The sequence below is a fragment of the Candoia aspera genome, chromosome 5, assembly GCF_035149785.1.
Source record: "Candoia aspera isolate rCanAsp1 chromosome 5, rCanAsp1.hap2, whole genome shotgun sequence".
In the NCBI taxonomy this organism is placed as follows: domain Eukaryota; kingdom Metazoa; phylum Chordata; class Lepidosauria; order Squamata; family Boidae; genus Candoia; species Candoia aspera.
This window is the reverse complement of record NC_086157.1, coordinates 104,092,237-104,110,792: the sequence shown is the minus strand read 5'-3', so window position 1 is coordinate 104,110,792 and position 18,556 is coordinate 104,092,237. Positions and strand designations below refer to the sequence as shown.

General features: G+C 44.7%; 1 protein-coding gene across 1 annotated transcript; it reads left to right on the top strand.

The window, feature by feature from the left end:
* The first annotated feature begins 4,969 nt into the window (after positions 1 to 4,969).
* On the top strand, positions 4,970 to 18,081 carry ENDOD1 (endonuclease domain containing 1). The gene is made up of 2 exons (XM_063305871.1): positions 4,970 to 5,624; positions 15,492 to 18,081. Exons 1-2 carry the CDS (start codon positions 5,322 to 5,324, stop codon positions 16,602 to 16,604), a joined length of 1,416 nt encoding a protein of 471 aa, XP_063161941.1. The 5' UTR covers positions 4,970 to 5,321; the 3' UTR covers positions 16,605 to 18,081.
* Positions 18,082 to 18,556: the final 475 nt, after the last annotated feature.

Below are 18,556 nucleotides of genomic sequence, written 5' to 3'. Positions count from 1 at the left end.
TGAAAGTTTGCAGAAAACCTGATCAGTACCTTGGTATTAATCCCTGAATCCTGGAGAACCCAATCATAAGATGGGCACAAACCTGGGTTACCTCTATTCCAAGAAACATGTAAGAGGAACAACTGGATCCTATCCTCCAAGCTGCCCACCACAATCCAGAAGGACTTTTACCATGTTTGCTGAATGTTTATAACTGATCAATTAAGACAATCACTGTCTCTCATAATTCTCATATCTGCTCCATTTTTCCAGCACAGGCATAATGAAGGAAGGCGTGATGACACATTGTAGACTGAATTTCTACCTGCCACAAAATTATTACAAGCTCCAGGGCTTTATCAGGTGCAGAGACACAGAAGGAAACCAAATTAATCACAGACTTAACTTCCCACATGATTCTCAATAGTGATGTTGCATTGGCTGCATATAGAAGGGTGTGATGGGACTAGCAGATGATGTAGCTGCATGATCGAAATTGTAGACCATCCCTGACATGGAGGATTAGCAAGAGGAACATAGCCTTTTTGGTAGTGGTCACGTTGCTGCTGAAACCTATCAATGAGATGTTGCACATTTCTTATTCAGTGGCTGCAACACAAAATGGCGAAATAAAAAGGAAGCTGCCAATAAGGATCAAGTATCGTATGATGTTATTTCTAACAGAACAGCTGTTTAAAGAAGGCAACGCACACTGCTGGGCTGAGTCATCAGGATGCAAGTTACTGAGTTATGAAATTCTGAGCAATGAACACACATGCCTGACCTGACCTGGCTCCATCAGGCACCAATTAATTAACCCTTATTAAGCATTTCTTTTCATCTGCACCTGCTTTGATGAGGAATACAGTTGCAATTTCAGCCAACCTTCTGAATTACTTATTGGAAAAGCACCCTGTGATCTGAGTAAGATTTTAGCCATGAGGACCAGTCTAGAATTACTTTAGAACTAGGCATACCTGTTTGCACTTCGTCAACAGCTGTGAGTCTTCTTTGCCACTGTTGTGGGTAAAGTGCAAGTATAGTGCCACTTTCCCCATTTGCACCTTTCCGTGGCACAAAAATGCCCTGACACCATGTTTCTTCTGCTGTGTTCCCATGGTGTTATGCCCTCGTCTCAGTCCATGAGTGAGGCAGAGTTCAATCATCCTTAGCTGTATTAGCATTAAAGTAGTGTTTTCCCTCTTAATCCAACAGCATACAGCAACAACCAAAAGTATGTAAAATTTATTATGCTTGAGTTTACCCTGGAGTTTAAGTCAGGGGATCAGTAGCAGATGGGACTAAGAAGGCACTTTTTGACTGTTACAGGCATAATGTATTCCTGCCCTCCAGTCCCCACTATCTTCTGGTCTTATCTGCTGTAATCTTCTTTGGAGTCCTCTGCTGGTGGTCTTTTGGATTTGTGCAAGAACAGTAGAGATGCACTTTTTATTAGGGGGTTCCTCTGAATTTCTTTGGCAACTCTGCTATAATTGCATGTAAATGTGTCCCTACTGCAAATATCTCAACCTGTTTAATATAAAATGGTGTATAGATGTTGGAATGGTGAAGGCACAATGTCAGGGTCAGTCTCGCTTCGCAATAAGACACAGACTCACTGGGTATTAAGGATGGGTATTAAGGATTTCTGGTTTATTGGAATGGTGGCTGACAGAACGAAAAACGGGAATGGGTGGTGTGGTGTGGAGGTGCCCATTTTATACCCTCTTGTAGGGCCCCGGGCTCCTCCACCCTCTATTGTCCCAATCCCTCTTGATGGGATCCTTGATGGCTGCATGGGCGTTTTCCTGGCATCTTCTCTTGTCCTCTTGATTCTGGTGTGTCCTCCAGGGCACCAGGTGCGGTTTATCTCTGCTCATCCGATGTCCTTCTTTTCAGCTGTATATGGGTCCATGGGTGTGGGTGCTTTGGGTGCTTGTTTTAATCCCTGGTTTAATTATCTTCTTCCTCTATTCCTTGATGATCATGATCTACGTTGTGAGGCTCTTTGTGCCTTGCAACGAGGTCATGACACACAAGGTGTCAGTAAATGTGTACTGGAATTGTGCAGTAGCACTAGCCGAATCAGTGACAGATGTGTAAAGTGCTTTGATTTTATAGTGGAAATAGAGGAATGATGGAAAAATGGGAGCAATCCATCCTTTCCATCCCCCACCTGCCATCACCTCTCAGACAGGACGTGCAGGAATCTGGAACTCACAATATTCCCTATATACTGAAAGGAGAGGAAGGGAAGTCATAAATTAAGTATTGCTTGTGACACAGCTTCCTTCATGACTCCATTTTTTTTTTCAGTTACTCAACTTAGATTAAGGCAGAACTGGGTATAAGTGGAGCAGTACAGGAAGGCATTTAGATATGAAGGATGGAGTCCTGCAGGAAAACCGATTCCATACCTACTGTAGTCCTGTGGTTACTGAATGTTTTTCCCATTGAATGGTGACAAACTGATAAGGGAAGACAGCACAGTAGGGGGAATTAATCAATCACTTTGCTTATCACACACTGCATATGCAAAATCAGTCCGGACAGCTCCATTCAGTAACAACTTGGTATATACACATTATTATTGTATTTATAATTGTACTGAATTTTAAACTTTGCTTTTATTGTAAACTGCCCGGAGTATCCCTTTTGGGGGGAGAGGGGCAGCGATAAAATTTGACTGATAAATAAATACATAAAAAATATACAATAGAGATAGACTAGGGAACATCAACGGAGTAACAAATTTCATTCTGGCATAATTTTCTGTCAACTCAAGTACTATAATTTTTATGTATAATATGTATCTGTAAATCACCTAATCAGATCATGAAAACAAGAATGGTATACAGTAGGTGTCTAGGATCCAGAGGTAATAAGCAGATATACTGTATATTTTGAGCTCATCCATGAAATACTTTGCTTTTACTGAATTTCTACTTTGTAACTACTGTTTTCAGTGTAATAAAAGCATTGCATGAATTGGTCTTAGACAGATTTCTATTCCTTGATTTAGGATCACTGGAAGATGACTTACATTTTTTCCCAGTCTCACCCTGTTGTGTGTATAGGGCCTCAGCTCCCATTCTTCAAGCCAGCACAAACTGGTAGCATTAATAGTCTTCTATGAATCTGTCTGGTTCCCCCTTAAAGCCATCCAGGCTGGTGAAAATCATTACACTTTTTCTACAGAATCTGTTTCTCATAAAGGATGAGACAGAAGAATGAGCTTCTGAGGATGACCTCTATCCAAACATCCACTTGCTTCATGCAATGCCTCATTTCTTCAACGCTATCAATCCCTCTTCTTTTTTTCTAAGCTAAATCCCCCAAATGCTGTACCTTCCTTCACTGAACGATAGTTTGGGGTACCCTTTTCTGTATTTTTTCCCCCAGTTCTGCAATATTCTCTTCAAAGCAGAGCTATCAAACTGCACACAGAATCCCAGGGTGGTCCCACCATTACAGTTCACAAAAGTATCACAATTGCCTTCTCCAAGCTACTGCCATTGGCTATTCTGGCTGAGGATGATAGGAGATGAAGTCTTAAGTATCTCAAGAGTTTCAGGTTGGGAAAAGCTACATTAAGTTACAGGGAGTTTTATTTTCAATTTACAGATAGTCCTTGCTTAACAACCATTCAAAATTACGATGGTGCTGAAAAAAGTGACTTGTGACTGGTCCTCACACTTATGACCGTCGCAGTGTCCCTGCAGTCATGTGATTGCAATTCGGGTGCTTTGCAACCGTTGCACATTTATGACGGCTGCAGTGTCCCGCGGTCACATGATCGCCATTTGGGACTTTCCCAGCTGGCTCCTGACGAGCAAAGTCAATGAGGAAGCTGGCAGGAGGTCACAAGTCATGGTCACATGATGTCTTGCTTAACAACCTCAGGTGATTCCCTTAACAACTGCAACCAGGACTGCCAGAACTGCCATTGCTAAGTGGGGTGGTCATGTAATGTTTTGCTTAATGACTGCTTTGCTTAGTGATGGAGTTGCTGATCCCAATTAGGGTAATTAAGCGTGGACTACCAGTATGTCCTAATGGTGCCCAACACAGAACTTCTGCAGAAGAACATACACATGGTTGATTTTTCCACTGATGAGGACCCATTTATGCCAAGACCCCTTTTGGCCTCTATTGCTCCAGCAGATCATTCCCAGGGATCTGGAGAACTCTGCCATCAAAGTCAAATTAAAGGCTTTGTGTTCCAGGATCCAGTGCAAGAAATCCCTCATAGATCTGTGGATTAAACTCTCTCCTCAACCCTTTCTACTGTTTTAACTAGGCTTTCACACCATGCTAAGTCATGATTTGCTTGACCATGATTAATAAAAGAAGCACAGTTGGCTGGGTTCAGGCCACATCCTCCACCATAAACTGCCTCTTACAGACCACAATGGCTGGGTCACACATGTTCATTCTTAAATGTGGGTTTCCTAAAGGATGCAAACAGACTGTGCCAATTACGGTAACGCCTAAATCCAGGGATTCAGTGACTGTTCATACAACATGATTTATGAGGTCAAGGTTTGACAGCTACATTTGCACAGGTTAAAATTGGATAGGATGGTTATATGGATGGTTCATTCATTCATTCATTTGGAAGGCTGGGTTATGGAATGGTGTCTATGCAGCCCGAATGGTTAGTTTATGGCTCAGGTACTGTGTGAACCAAGGAAACGGGTTCATAACCGGGTAAAGCCTGTTGTGTGAAAACGGCATGGACTTCCTGGGCTGTTGAAGCACGGCGTCGCCGCACATTCATTTAGAGCGGCTACTGGGCGACAGGAAGGGTTTTCTTGCCGAATCCTCGGAAACCTCTCCCGTCAGGGGATCCCGACTGCATTGCAGCATTCCCCGCCTTCTGTCCTTCCTCCTCCTTCAGTTCTGACGACCAGTTGCGGCCTGGAGCCAAAAGACAGGCCGAGCTGCTGGCCACCCCGTGACGCAGGACAGGAAGACAAGTGCGGGCGGAGGAGAGAGAAAGGGTGAAAAAGAACGGGAGCTCCTTGCAGGATTTCCCGAGGCCGCGGAGCGTATGCAGAGCGCAGGCTGCTCATCCCCCGCGTGAGTCAGCCCCGCTCCTCACGTGCAGGCGCCACTGGCGCCCGCAGACTTGGGGAGGGGCGGCGGCTGGCAGCGGGCGCGCTTCGTATTTCACGGCCCGCGCGGAGGTTCCGCCTCTCACACCCTCCCGGCCGCCTGCCCGGATCGCGAGGCTCTCCGCGGGAGCGTCTCTCCGCAGCAGCGCCCCTTCGCGCGCCGTGCCCCGCTTCGGGAAAGAAGCCCCGCGCCTTCGCCAGCCCGGGATCGGCGCCCCGCCCGAGATGAGAGCCGCGTTCCCCGCCTGTCTGCTCGCCGTGCTGGCCTGGGCCGCCTCGACCCACGGCCGGGTGGTGGGCAACGACGACGCGGGCTTTGCAGAATGCGACGTTTTCTTCTACCAACAGGCTCCCCCGCAGGGCTTCCTGGACGAGCGGGCAGCCAAGATCTGCCAGAAGTACCGCCGGGAGCCGCGCTTCGCCACCCTCTACAGCACGCAGGAGAGAGTCCCACTTTATTCGGCTTTCCGCTACAGCGAAGGGGGACCCCCCGGGGAGGAGGAGGAGAGCTGGCTGGTGGAGCCGCAGGTGAGTCTCTCGGCGGCGGCGCGGGGCGCGGGGCGGAGGGCGAGAGGGAAGGCCGCTTCGTGGGGAGAGCAGCCCGGAGGGCGGGAGCGCATGGAGCGGTAGGATGTCGTGGGAAGGATGTGCCACTCGGGGGCAAGGGGGGATGCGCTGGGTCGGTAGGCAGTCAGTGAACCCCCTTCCCCCACCTCATCCCAGCCCAGCCCAGGACTGCCTGCTGCAAAGAGCCGTTGCAGGAAATGCGTTTCTGGACAAGGTGGGCTGGTGGGTCCTGGAAGATACCTCTGTAGAATCCAACTCTAAGCCCCTTTGAATTCTCTGGCAGCAAAGCCACGTTTACCATGGACAGTAGCCTAGGAAGAGAGCTGCAGTCAGGCTCAGCTACCTCCTGGTGAATGTCCCCTGCATTCCTCAACCAAAGCAAGCCTCCCCCCACCCCCATTCCCCAGTGAACTCATCCACCAAATCTCTGCCAACTCCTGCCCCTTTTTGGCCACCTCAATGGGCCTTCCTTGGGTCTCTATATAAGTTGGACTTTGGTGCCCATAAATTGGCATTGCTGGGTGGGCCTTATCAGAGTTGAAAAAATCCATCACACCTGGAGGGTTAGCAGGCCGGCAAAACCTGATGCGGTGTAATCTACTACAATGGGGGTGCGGGGAGGGGAGTCTACTGTAGACCAAAGGCATGCTTCATGGGGTGGTGAACTGCAAGAGTTTCATGCCTGGTGATTCTGTGTGAACACACATGTGCATTCCATCCATTCTGCATACCTTCAACAACCTCCAGAGAAGACTTTTCCTTACTAGATCAGTGATCTGTGCACTGAGTAAACCGTGGTTTTAAAAGCAGCTTGGTGTTTTTTTACAAAGATCATGCTGTTATGTATAAATACATTTTTGTTCTCCTCGATTGAGGTCTCCTGATTGTATGCGGTATGCACCGACTTTTTAAAATGCATATCTTGTTATTTATAGCTTTTGATGGGACACATTAGCCGGGTATGGTGTGCCTGTGGCGTTTTACCACTATCAAATGGCCGAATGGCTATGTGAAATCCTATTAAGTGCACAGTTAAGTTTGCTTATTACACAGAGTGATTGCTTCGCAAATTAAAATAAGGAAAGCCTCTATAATGTTCACTGCAGTAAGTATAGTTATAAGGACAAAAAGAGAGAGATGTGGGGGGGGGGGAGGGAGAAAGAAAGCCCTTTAACCAGTATGGGAGGAAGTTATAATTAAGTTTGACTCACTTCTTTTTAAATTTTATTGGGGGTGGCAGAAAAAAGAACAACATCCATTCTGGAATTCTGAAAAGACCATAAAGGCGTCATACTTTCTGCCTTAATTTTTTTTTAAAAAATCCCTAAGTCACCAGGCTAGAAACTGAGAGACCATGAATTCTAGTCCTGCCTTAGGCACAAAGCCAGTGGGTGACCTTGGGCTTATCTTTCTCAAACCTAGGAAGAAGAAGGCAATTCAAAGTTTCGAAATCTTGCCAAGGAAACTGCAGAGACTTGTCCAGGCAGTTGCCCAGAGTCAACACTGACTTGAAGTCACTAAAAAAAAAAAAATCAATAGCTTTTACCTTTAATTGGTGAGGTTGTTCTAATCATTTGATGCAAGCTCAAGTCTTTTATGAAATACAGATTTAGCTCTAAGAGCAGCTATTTGCTGTTTCAACCTCCTACACCCATTTCCCATTGCAGAATCCATAGTTTTACATGCGTAAGCATAAATGTAATCAGTTACAAAGCTTCCTTGAGAAAGAAAGTCGGTATCCAGGTGTCTGGTCAAGTGTGACAAAGCAAAGATGAATCTAGAGCCTAGTCCTCACTGAGGAGGCTGTATCAATCCAGCCATAGGAGGTATCTGATATGACTGAATGTTTCTGCATACAGACACCTGGATTAAGGAAAGGAAATGTGACGGGAATGTTAGGAAACTCAGTGCTAATCCTTCTCTGCAATTTGCTAATTATCTCTGAGTTGCAGCCCTTTTTAAGACAGTCATGAAAGTAAAGGAGTAGCCCTGGTGCATTCTAAAAACGGAACAGGTTAGACACAGCTTTTCCTTTGAGGGAAAGTGAGGCGTGAAATGGGTGTGTGCTTTCATTTTGGGGAAGGCAAATTAGCTGAAAAAGAATGACGGTGAGTCTGATGTTATAATTCAGATTTCCCCAAACATGGGTCCCTTTAGGGGTTGCCCTTGCCAGCAAGAGATGATGGTAGTTGTAATCCAGTGCCCGGAAAACTTCTGGCTAAGAATTGATTGATTGATTGATTGATTGATTATGTGCCATCAAGTCAGTGTCGACTTTTAGTGACCACCTAGATAGCTTTTCTCCAGGATGATCTGTCCCTGACCTGGCCCTGCAGATCTCCCAACACTGCACCCATCGCCACTCTAACGGAGTCCATCCACCTTGCTGCTGGTCATCCTCTTCTTCTCTTTTCTTCCACCTTTCCCAGCATTAGAGCCTTTTCCATAGAACTCAGTCTTTGCATAATGTGTCCAAAGTAGGATAATTTGAGCCTGGTCCTTTCTGCCCCAACTCTGGGTTGACTTGTTCAATGATCCATTTATTTGTATTTTTGGCTATGCGTGGTATTCTCAGGAGTCTTCCAACACCAAAGTCAAAAGCATCAATCCTGTTCCTATCCTTCTTCATGGCTAAGGAAGGGTGAAGTACTCTAAGGTTTCTGAAGGAAGAACATCAGGAAAATTAGAGAGCCAACTACAGTACTTGGGAATTAAACAATAAGCCTGATATACTGATAGAATCAATGCAGAGGAAAGAGGACCAATATCAACTTCCTGGCTCACCCAAGGTGTACATAAAATTATCTGAGGATTGCCAGGTATGAACATTTACCCTCCCTACATCCATATCTCACTTTTCTGGGAGTGTTCTTAAGAGACCATCTTAAGAGCATTGGATTTTTGGGGTTTCCTCTGAGGTCAGAGAGAAGATCCCAGGCTTGGAAATCATTCTCCTGCCTCCCTTCCTGTTTTCTCCTGAGATTGGAAAGCTTGATGGGAGCTTGATGAAAACTGAATGCTGGTTGTACACTGCTTGTTGTTGTTTATTTGTTCAGTCGCTTCTGACTCTTTGTGACTTCATGGACCAGTCCACGCCAGACCTTCCTGTCAGTCGTCAACACCCCCAGCATCCCCAGGGATGAGTACGTCACCTCTAGAATATCATCCATCCACCTTGCCCTTGGTCGGCCCCTCTTCCTTTTGCCCTCCACTCTCCCTAGCATCAGCTCTTCTCCAGGGTGTCCTGTCTTCTCATTATGTGGCCAAAGTATTGCCTTTAATATCATTCCCTCAAGTGAGCAGTCTGGCTTTATTTCTTGGAGTATGGACTGGTCTGATCTTGCAGTCCAAGGCAGTCTCAGCATTTTCCTCCAACACTACAGTTCCAAAGCATCTCTCTTCCTTCTCTTAGCCTTCCTTATGGTCCAGCTCTCACAGCCATATGTTACTACTGGAATATCATTGCTTTAACTATGTGGACCTTTGTTGTCAGTGTGATGTCTCTGCTCTTAACTATTTTATCAAGGTTTGTCACTGCTCTTCTCCCAAGGATTAAGCGTCTTCTGATTTCCTGACTGCAGTCAGCATCTGCAGTAATCTTTGCACCATGTACACCGCTAATCTAGGAAAATGTTTAGACTAGCCATTCATCTAAATCAAACTTTTCCATTGTGAATAGTCTGTGTATGAATTTTAAAAGAGGGACGGTAAATGGTGGTCCCAACTCCATCCTTATTTCTGTCTTGCTGGTGTTACCAGCAGGATCTGTTGATGTGTTCTCTCTAGGAAGACTTTATTACAGGGACCATCCAGCTTTAATGCTGGAAAGCCCATTTTGGAATTTGGAGGCAGCATTCATTGGGTGCTTTCACAGAATGTCTGCTATGGTGGGAGTCAGCACTAAGCCAAAACGATTTACCCAAAGGAAGAATCTCTTGCCCCAAAACCTAACTACAAGTCGGAGGCAAGATCTGAGTCTCACATGTCATATCACACATCTGTATCCCCAAAGCTCAACAGAATAGAGGTTTGAAGGCAAACTGGAGATGCTTAGAGGAAGACCCACAGGTGAAACACACCAAGAACTCCTATCCAGGCCAAGAACCCTACCAGAAGACCCCTGTACCCCCAAAACCAGTGGGATTCAGAAGCTTTCTTAGAAATGAAGTGACTGGTGAAGGCTGGCAGGTTTCCATTTATTCCGCATTGTAAGTTTAACCACAATCCATTAAAAATATATAAGTCTGACGGGCCAGGGAGCCTGATTGGTGGTCTCTGGACCCCATGTGGGGAGCCCTAGTTCTATCATTCATCAGAAGTGAGAAGTTCAATCTCTTCATTTCTTGGCCACATGCATATATGGAGGAGCTCTGGCAGAAAAAAATACGGCACCCGAAGCCAAGACTATACAGAGCCCACTTTGAGGATGCAGCCTCTTGCTACGATAGAGAGGGGGACACAAATGGGTCAGGCTGCAACAGAAGTGAGAAGGTCAGCCAGTGGTTGTGGCACAGAACTCAAATTCCTGCCATTCCCTCCCAAGTGGCACAGGTTAACTCCCCCGAGATACTTGGGGAAAAGCTTGGCAATGCCACATGCCGAACTGACAGATTTGGCTGCAAGAGGCTGACTGTCCCTTTTGATGACATCTTTTTGATGTGAATATGAGAAACTGCCTTGTGCTGAATCTGACCTTGGGATTCATCTAGCTCAGGACTTAGCCATCCAAGGTCTCCAAGAACAATCCCAGTGTTGTCCCATCTTGTTACCATTTGAGATTCTGTTTTACGCAGGGGAAGCCAGGACTGAGGCTTGGATCTTTTACCCATGAACATCTTCTAGCACCAAGCTGGCCCCCTCCTCCTTTCCACTTTGACTTCATCACTGAGGGCTTGCTAGAGGTTAATTTAGCAGTGCAATTAGCAGACCCCCCCTTAAACACTTAATTATAAGCACTTTTCTGGAGAGCTGTGGGGAGCAACTGTATTAGGCAGGTAGGGCTGGCTTTCTGCCTTCAACCTATATCCCGAATCATTGGCACCACGAGGATGGGATTGTTGGGTCTATGTCTGGGGCCCCACTATCTAGGGAGAGTAGGCAGATGGCGATAGGAATACAGCAATGGCTACAGACAAGCTCCAGCAGCCAAAGGATAAGAATTTTGTTTATTACCACCTGGTTAAAAAAATTGGGGAGGATGTCACTGGGCAGCGTGGTGCAGTGACCAGGATGAGATCAAGGGACCACTGGAAGGGATTTTGTCCAAGGTGATGTCAAACCTGGGGGCATTTCTGATACTAATAAAATGTGCTGCCTGCTCATGGAAGGCTTTTAAAGGAAAGCATTGCAGGGACATGAATTGTAACAAAGGAGAGAGAGGATAATTCTGCCCAGCAATTGGGAGTGAGGGGATTCCCCATTGGTACAAATTGCAGAGAGGGCGCTTTTGACGGGATCTGAGTTATGGTGGCTGGGAATGTAATGCCTACTCACCCCCCCCCCTTTTTAAAGAACTTTACTGATTTTCAAAGTATAGCTAAAATACAGAGTATAGGTAAGACTGAGTAGAGAACTAAAGAAAAAAAGAAGAACTATAAAAGTGCAGAACTAGACAGAAAGTGGAAAAAGAAAGTGACTTCCGACCTTCTCCAATACAGATATAAATGCATTTTGTACAGATATAATCTCTTACCATTAGTTAAACCTTAGTAATCTTACTTCTATAACATCAAACCATTTAATCATCAAAACCCAGAATCAAAGCTTCATTTGTTTCAGACACAAGCAAATAATCTAAAAGTGGTCGCCAAGTAGAAACAAATCCAGGCAGGGTGTTTTCTTTTATCAACGCTGTTAGCTTATTTTTTGGGTTGGTGCAATAATGCCAACTTTCCATCGGTGCTGTTTTCCTGGGATAAATGGTCCCTTCCCCTGCCAGTAATTAAATTTAACCCCTCCCCCCATGGAGTTAAAATAAAGCCTGGGTTGTCTTTACAGTCCCTGTCCCAGAACACTTAACATGGCTGCAGAAGCTTCTGACTTAATCCCATCATTTTTAGGATTAACAACACTGGTGGGATCTAGTTGTTTTCCCATGGTGAACCACGGATGTTCTCCCCAGCACTGCTTCTGCCTCTTGTGCATCATATTGAGAAGTAAACAGAGGGCATATATGCTCATTCCATACCCCCCCCCTTGAAGTTTCTTTGGCTACGTATGATCTCTCTGAGGACCTGATAAGCCATTTGTTCCCACTGGGTGAGGGAATGTTCCCTCTGAAGGAGGCCAGGATTGTACCAACCTCTGCCCTGACTGTGGTGGTCTGCAAACAAGCTTCTTCTCGAAACAGAAGGATGTTTGATTGTAAAATGAATAGGGAATGGAAAAGGCAATTGGGGCTGTGGGGGGGAGCCAGCTATTTCCCACAAACAAATATATCCCATTGTGACAACTCAGTTGGTTTACAACAGGGCGCTTTCAAGGAAAGCATTGTGCGTTGAGGGAACCAATTGGTCTCAGAAGCCTGTTTGGAGAACCAGCTGATGCCCTGCTATGTTCACCGTCTTAGCTGTGCATGGCTTTTCTTGATGAGACATGACAACATGTGTGTGTGGGGGGGGAGGAGGGCTTTGGTGTTAGAACCAGGCCCAGGAGAGCATCATCATTCTGAGGTTGTAAAACATCAAGCAGCAAATTAATATTTCATCCAGGTTCACAAGGGACCTTGGTGGGACAGATATAAATAGGCATATTGGCTCAGAAAATGTATACATTTGCCGCCCTTTGCATTCTGAATAATTGGACTAAAGCACCCATCATCCCCAGGCTGCACTTTACATCACTGTTGGTCTAGCTTGGTAGAGGAATGCACAGGGATCACAGGAGGCCTCCATCATATAACAGGTTTACTAAATTAACTCATTTCCTGGATTTGTACAATACACTGAACCCTACTTTAGTCAGCAAGCTAAACAAATAAACAAACAAACATCCTTGCATAATACGTAGCTAGGTTAGTGCTAATCAAGCTTAGCATGTTGTATGAATAGAGCTGTCAGGTTTTTAACTGACCCGGTTATAGGAACATGCCACCCAGTAGCTAGGAGGGAAGGGTTGTGTAGAAGAGTTGTTGCAGATAATGTAGAGTGGCAAGAAATATTTCAGCGACATGCCTCAGGAGAGATGTGTTGCTGTTTCTGTAGCATATTTTCAGTGGTCAAGCTCTTCTGTGCTGCTGCTTTTTCATTTGGCCTGGGAGAAACAGAAATGCCTGACTCATATAGTGGCAGAGGCCCGACTCACACGTCCAGGCTGGGCATTTCGCAAAATCAGATGCTCTCTTATATATTTGAATAGGGCATCACACAGCCAAACGCCAGGCAGGCATTCATATCTCATGTCCAAAATACACAAGCAGATGAATGTGTGAACCAGCTGCACTGAGAAGCATTCACAATAGTTGGCTGCTAGTGAGAACAATTAGGCATAGCTAGTCCAAATGATACCCTTGCATGTGAGAATCAGCCCCAAGGGGACAACCCTCATTTCAAGCTTAGCTCTCTATCTACTGTACCAGTTTGGTCTCTGTTTAGTGGGTGGATGGATGTCCCCAGTGATTTGGAAGGAAGGCTGTGGTACACCAGTCCTTGCTATATATTCAGTTGTTGGTACTTGGTTGATCTGGACAGGGAGGGAGTCATGGTCTGATCAGAGATAAACAATGGCAACAGCAGAAGCAGCAACAATGATGGAGATGGGATTTGGTGAGAATAATCTCAAACAACAGCTTTGTGTTTGTTTCTGTGTGAAAAACTGTCCAGTATTGGTCCAGTTTAAAGACGAAGAGTTCGAAGGAGGATGAATAAGCTTTGATGCTTTCCAGCCTCCATTAGTACCTAGACAACTGATGGAGAGAATGTTCAAGTCATCTGTGCAGTGAGATGCATTTCTATGGAAATGAGAGAACATGTATCAAGACAGATACATCGGTCCAAGCAGATTTTAGGCACACTGTCTCATCCCTTCCCAAGTGAGGTTTGGAGATAAGCATACATGGCCAATTCATGGGTGTCCTGAGAGGGAGTACTCCTCTGGCACTGGAAAGTCACTTACCGACTGGCTGCTTCAGATTTATCACCACCTAATACTGAGAGACGCTCTGCTTAGCAACGGACAGGGCTTGGTGTGAGACAGGAATCCAAAGGACCAATTACTGATTTGATGGGACCTTGGCCAATCTTCTGCACTGGGAGGAAAATTGAAAAGCTTAGTATCTAACAGATCGCCATCAAGCATCCACTTCATTGTCTCAAGTGTATGAGAGCCCACTACTACTCAAGGCATTATTCTGCCATCAAAGAGCTCTTATTGTTAGTTGTTTTTCCTAAAGCCTAACTAAAAATCACCCTCCCTTTTATTTTCATCCATTAATTCTAATTCTGTCCCCCAGAAAACAGAGAACACATCTGCCCTCTCTTCTCTGTGACAGTATCTCCTGTATTTGAAGATTGTGACTAAATTTTTTCCTTGATGTTTTGTTCAGGCTAAACAAACCCACCATTTCTAAATGCTGAAAAAGAGTGAAATTTTGATCTGAAAAATGTAAATAACAACAGGCAAGAGGTCTGTAGATACATGCAGAATGCCATTGACTAGAGACCAGCTGTCAGAAACCAGAGTTGTCAAATTGGTCAGAACTGTGACAGTAATCTGTTCCAGCAGTGGTTTGGAAATCATCGCCAAGGGTCGTGTATAAAATGCTCCATGCGGGGAGCACATCTTGGTGGAAATGAAGCTCTGCCTTTCTGAAACTGTGTTCATTTGATTGAGTACAACTGACCTCTCAGTGGCCAACACATTCCTGAACAAAAACTCATAATTAATTCCCTAAGAATGATGATGGGATTTCTACCTTGGTTTAACGTTATCTTGCCTCTGGCAGTGAAGCCTTCTACTCTGATTGGCTGAGATATCCTGGAATGCTATGGAATGTTACAGAATGTAAAATGTTCTGACTGTGGAATGGAAGTCAGAGGAACAGCTCATGACATGAGGCTGCAAAAATCTGAAGCAGCAAGGCAGGTCTGATCCATGTGATTTATATCTCTGCTTGATTGGAGAATCAATCAGTGTAAGGACTCTGCCTGTATAAAGCAAGCCTCCTTCTGGCTTAATTCCTTAAACCATTATCTTAATCATAGCTAAGCTTGTCATGAGATTACAGGCCCGGCCTTTAAAAAAATAATATTGTAAGTATGTACTAACCTCTCTTGGGTCATCTCAAAATCTTTCCAGCATTCTTTTCCCCAAAGGTGACTGACCAGATGCTCATGAATTTACTGGTCCATGACCAATAAATAACACTAAAACAAATTTAAAATCAGAAAGTTCAGTTGTCCCCATTGCTAACTCTCAATTCCAGATTTCAAAAATTGCAGTGTATGTTTGCAATTGGCAGCTTCAATTTGAGAATTTAAAATTTTGCTACAAGAACTACAAGTTCTAACTCGGGACATATGCTTTGTTACAAAAAACAGTTTGCCAAACTTAAAAGGACAGTACCAGAATTGTCTTAAAACAACCATCACCAAAATATTGGAAATGATTTATGATTTCCAAAGTTGTGGAGTCCTTGGAGCTCTCTGAGCTTGGTTGTTTGCTTGCAGATGTTTCATTATCTGACTAGGTAACATCATCAGTGAAGATTTCCAAAATACTGTTTCCCACCATTTATTTGGGGGTAGTGGATGGGATTGATATTTTTCAGGAAATGGCTCTGGTTGCAAATATGGGTTCTGAATTCAGCAGTTGCTCCTATCCCTCTTTCAGATCGATGACCCTGAAAATGGTCTGGAAGAAATGGTGCCAGAAGCTGAGATCACGGTGGATCATCTGGGAAGAAACCAGGCTCTCAGGGCAGACTATGCAGACTCTGGCTATGAGAGGGGGAACCTAAACCCCAGCTCCCTCCATAAGGATGATCATCAAGTTGCCACCCACACGCTGACCAACACAGTGCCAATCTCCCCTCCTTTCCAGGAGCTCTGGCACTGGGAAGTTGAGGAGCTTGTCAGCCAAGGATTGGCTCCGCACTGTCAAAATGGGGAAGATCTCTATCTCCTCTCAGGAGCAGTGCCTTCCGCTGAAAAAGTAAAAGACAAAGTCGCGGTCCCCAAATTCCTCTGGCTGGCAGCCTGCTGTGATAATGGTGCTGAGACCTGGTCAGTGGGATTTATTAAAGAGGCAGGTGTTGAGAGCCGTCTGGAAGACCTAACGGTAGAAGCCCTTGAGAAGAAGTTTCCTGCAGGAGTTGAGCTCTTTAAAAACAACTGTGGTCAAGATCGTCAGGATGCTAAGAAGCTGGAGACAGTGCTGCACTCTGTGAAGAAGGTCCGGGCGAAGGAACCAGAACCGCACATGAAAAAGCCAACTCAGTGTAAACACACCGACGCAAAGGAGGAGAGTGGCTTTCTGAAGAAGCTTTTTCACTTCTTTGTTAGCCCTCTCTTGAAACTGCTAAAATTTGTTTTCGGTCTGGTTAGCCAAATTGTGAAATGTTTGTGGCATTTGCTCATGTACCTTGTCCAGAAGGTTATCAGTGGGGTGTGCACATTTGTCAAAGGAATTTCCACGGCCCTGCTGGATATCTTTATCTGTGTGGTCCAAGTGGGTGTCAGCATCCTGAACGGCATTGCAAAAAACATCTACAATGTTCTGGTGGTTACCTACAGGATTCTTTGCGTCCCTGTTAATCTGATCCTGGATGTTGTGTCTTTCCCTTTTTACGTCCTGGGTGCCATTCCTGCTGTTCTCCAAGATATTGCTTCAGGCATCAGTGGCATGTTCTTGTTGGCCATTGATGCTATCACAAATTTTGTGAAGGGCCTAAACTATATTGTGTCTCATCTAGCCAAAAAGTTTCTTCCCATGACTGCTTTCTAAGAATGACTCCAAAGATTACTTTCCGAAGCAATACTTGTCCTCTATATTGCTTATCTTCAGCTGTTCTTACACGTATTTATTGTGGTGACCTTGCCAGTGATGAACCAATGTTCTGGGAACATGGGTGAGCTACGTAACCACGAAACGGGGATTTAATGGGAAATTAAAATTGCACTTATAAAATGTTGAACTTGTGGAACTGTTGAACTGATTGGTTTCCTAGCTTGTGTCCAGCCTTTTGAAAAACATGAAGCAGACTGGATCTGAGATTCTCTTGACTAAAGCATTTAAAAATGTGAATATTGCTTTGAATATTCCTTTGGCTCTGTGGATAACCCAACAGCCTCTAGTTGTGTTGGACTGCAACCCCCATCGCTCTCAGCCAGAATAATCCTCCACTGTGCTGGGTAGGAATTTTGGATGTTGTAATCCAACTCCTCTGGAAGACATTGGATAGAGAAGGTTGAATTTTAGAATATGGAAAGGATTTTTCTGTGGGTGGGAATGGTTTTTCAAAGATTTTAAGGAATTGTTTTGTAAGTCATGGTCACCTTGGTACAATGATAGAGGTCTGAATGCACTGACCCCAAGTTTAATGCCACTTAAAATATACGTGTGATTAGGGAGCAGCCCATCTGTTTAACACCCCAGTTACTGAGCCATTACTACTAATGTAACCTGGGTTAACTCAGATAAGCTATAAATTATGTTTGCTTCCTGTCCTCAAGGCAAGTAACAGGGATATTAACTTAGGGCAGTATTTTAGGAACCCAGTAACTAATGTTTGATGCTAAAGAGACAATAAATTTCCAACGTGAAGAAGTACAAATGGCAAAGAGACTGACCTAGTATCTCTTTTAGATCTCACATTGGTCATGAATTGGATTCACACATTGTGGTAAGCTTCTAGTTGCTTAACTGGTTAATTGAATAAACCACAATTACCTTGTTTCATAAACAGACTAAACCCTAAAGTATGGTTTTCAGACTACAATGGCTGGGTTCACATATGATGCTAAGCCAAAGTCAAACAAATCACCGAGGGCTTGATCATGGACAAAGTCAGTCATTGCCGTGGATGGCTGGTAGAAGCCACCATGAAGCTACACGTGCCATGATGTCATCATGCAAATGATGTTACTTGTGTAATTAGCACTATTTGCATGATGACATTGTGGCATGTATCATGCCACTTGCCTCTTAGAAAGCCCACTATCAGTGCCTGTATCAAGTTCAGCCCCCTCCCCGCAAAAACGTAGAGTAGGTGAGGAGAGTATTGAGCAAATACATAGGATTATTTACTACATTGAGCCAAATAATGTATGTAAAGTGCTGGGTACTGTTCATGGATTACTGCTATGTATATTTTGGTACCATATGCTGTATTCTTTCTGGAAGTTGTAGTTTTCTGATTTCTGGTTCTAAAGTCTGTCTCTGGGTGGCTTACAAATAAAAAGACAGTATATAGAAACAAGAACCCAACCAACCAGAAGAACAAAACATCAACAAGAAAGCGACCATAATGCATGCCCACAATCACCCCATCTCCAAGACATGGGAGAACAACCAGCTCTTTAACAATTTCCTAAGTGACATGAGAGGTATAGTGGTTAAGGCACTAGGCTAGAAACTGGGAGACTGTGAGTTCTAGTCCCATGAAGCCAACTGGATGACCTTGGGCCAGTCCCTCTCTCTCAGCCCAAGGAAGGAGGCAATGGCAAACCACTTCCAAAATCTTGCCAAGAAAACTGCAGGGACTTGTCCAGGCAGTCACCAGAAGTGACTTGAAGGCATATACACACACAACATAAAGATGGGAGTTACACAAATCTTGGGGAATATTATTCCAAGTGGCAGGTACTACAACAAAGCAGGTATGCTTCCTGGGTCTGGCAATATGACATTGTTTAATTGACTGAATCCAGAGCACACACACCCTGCTTGACCATCCT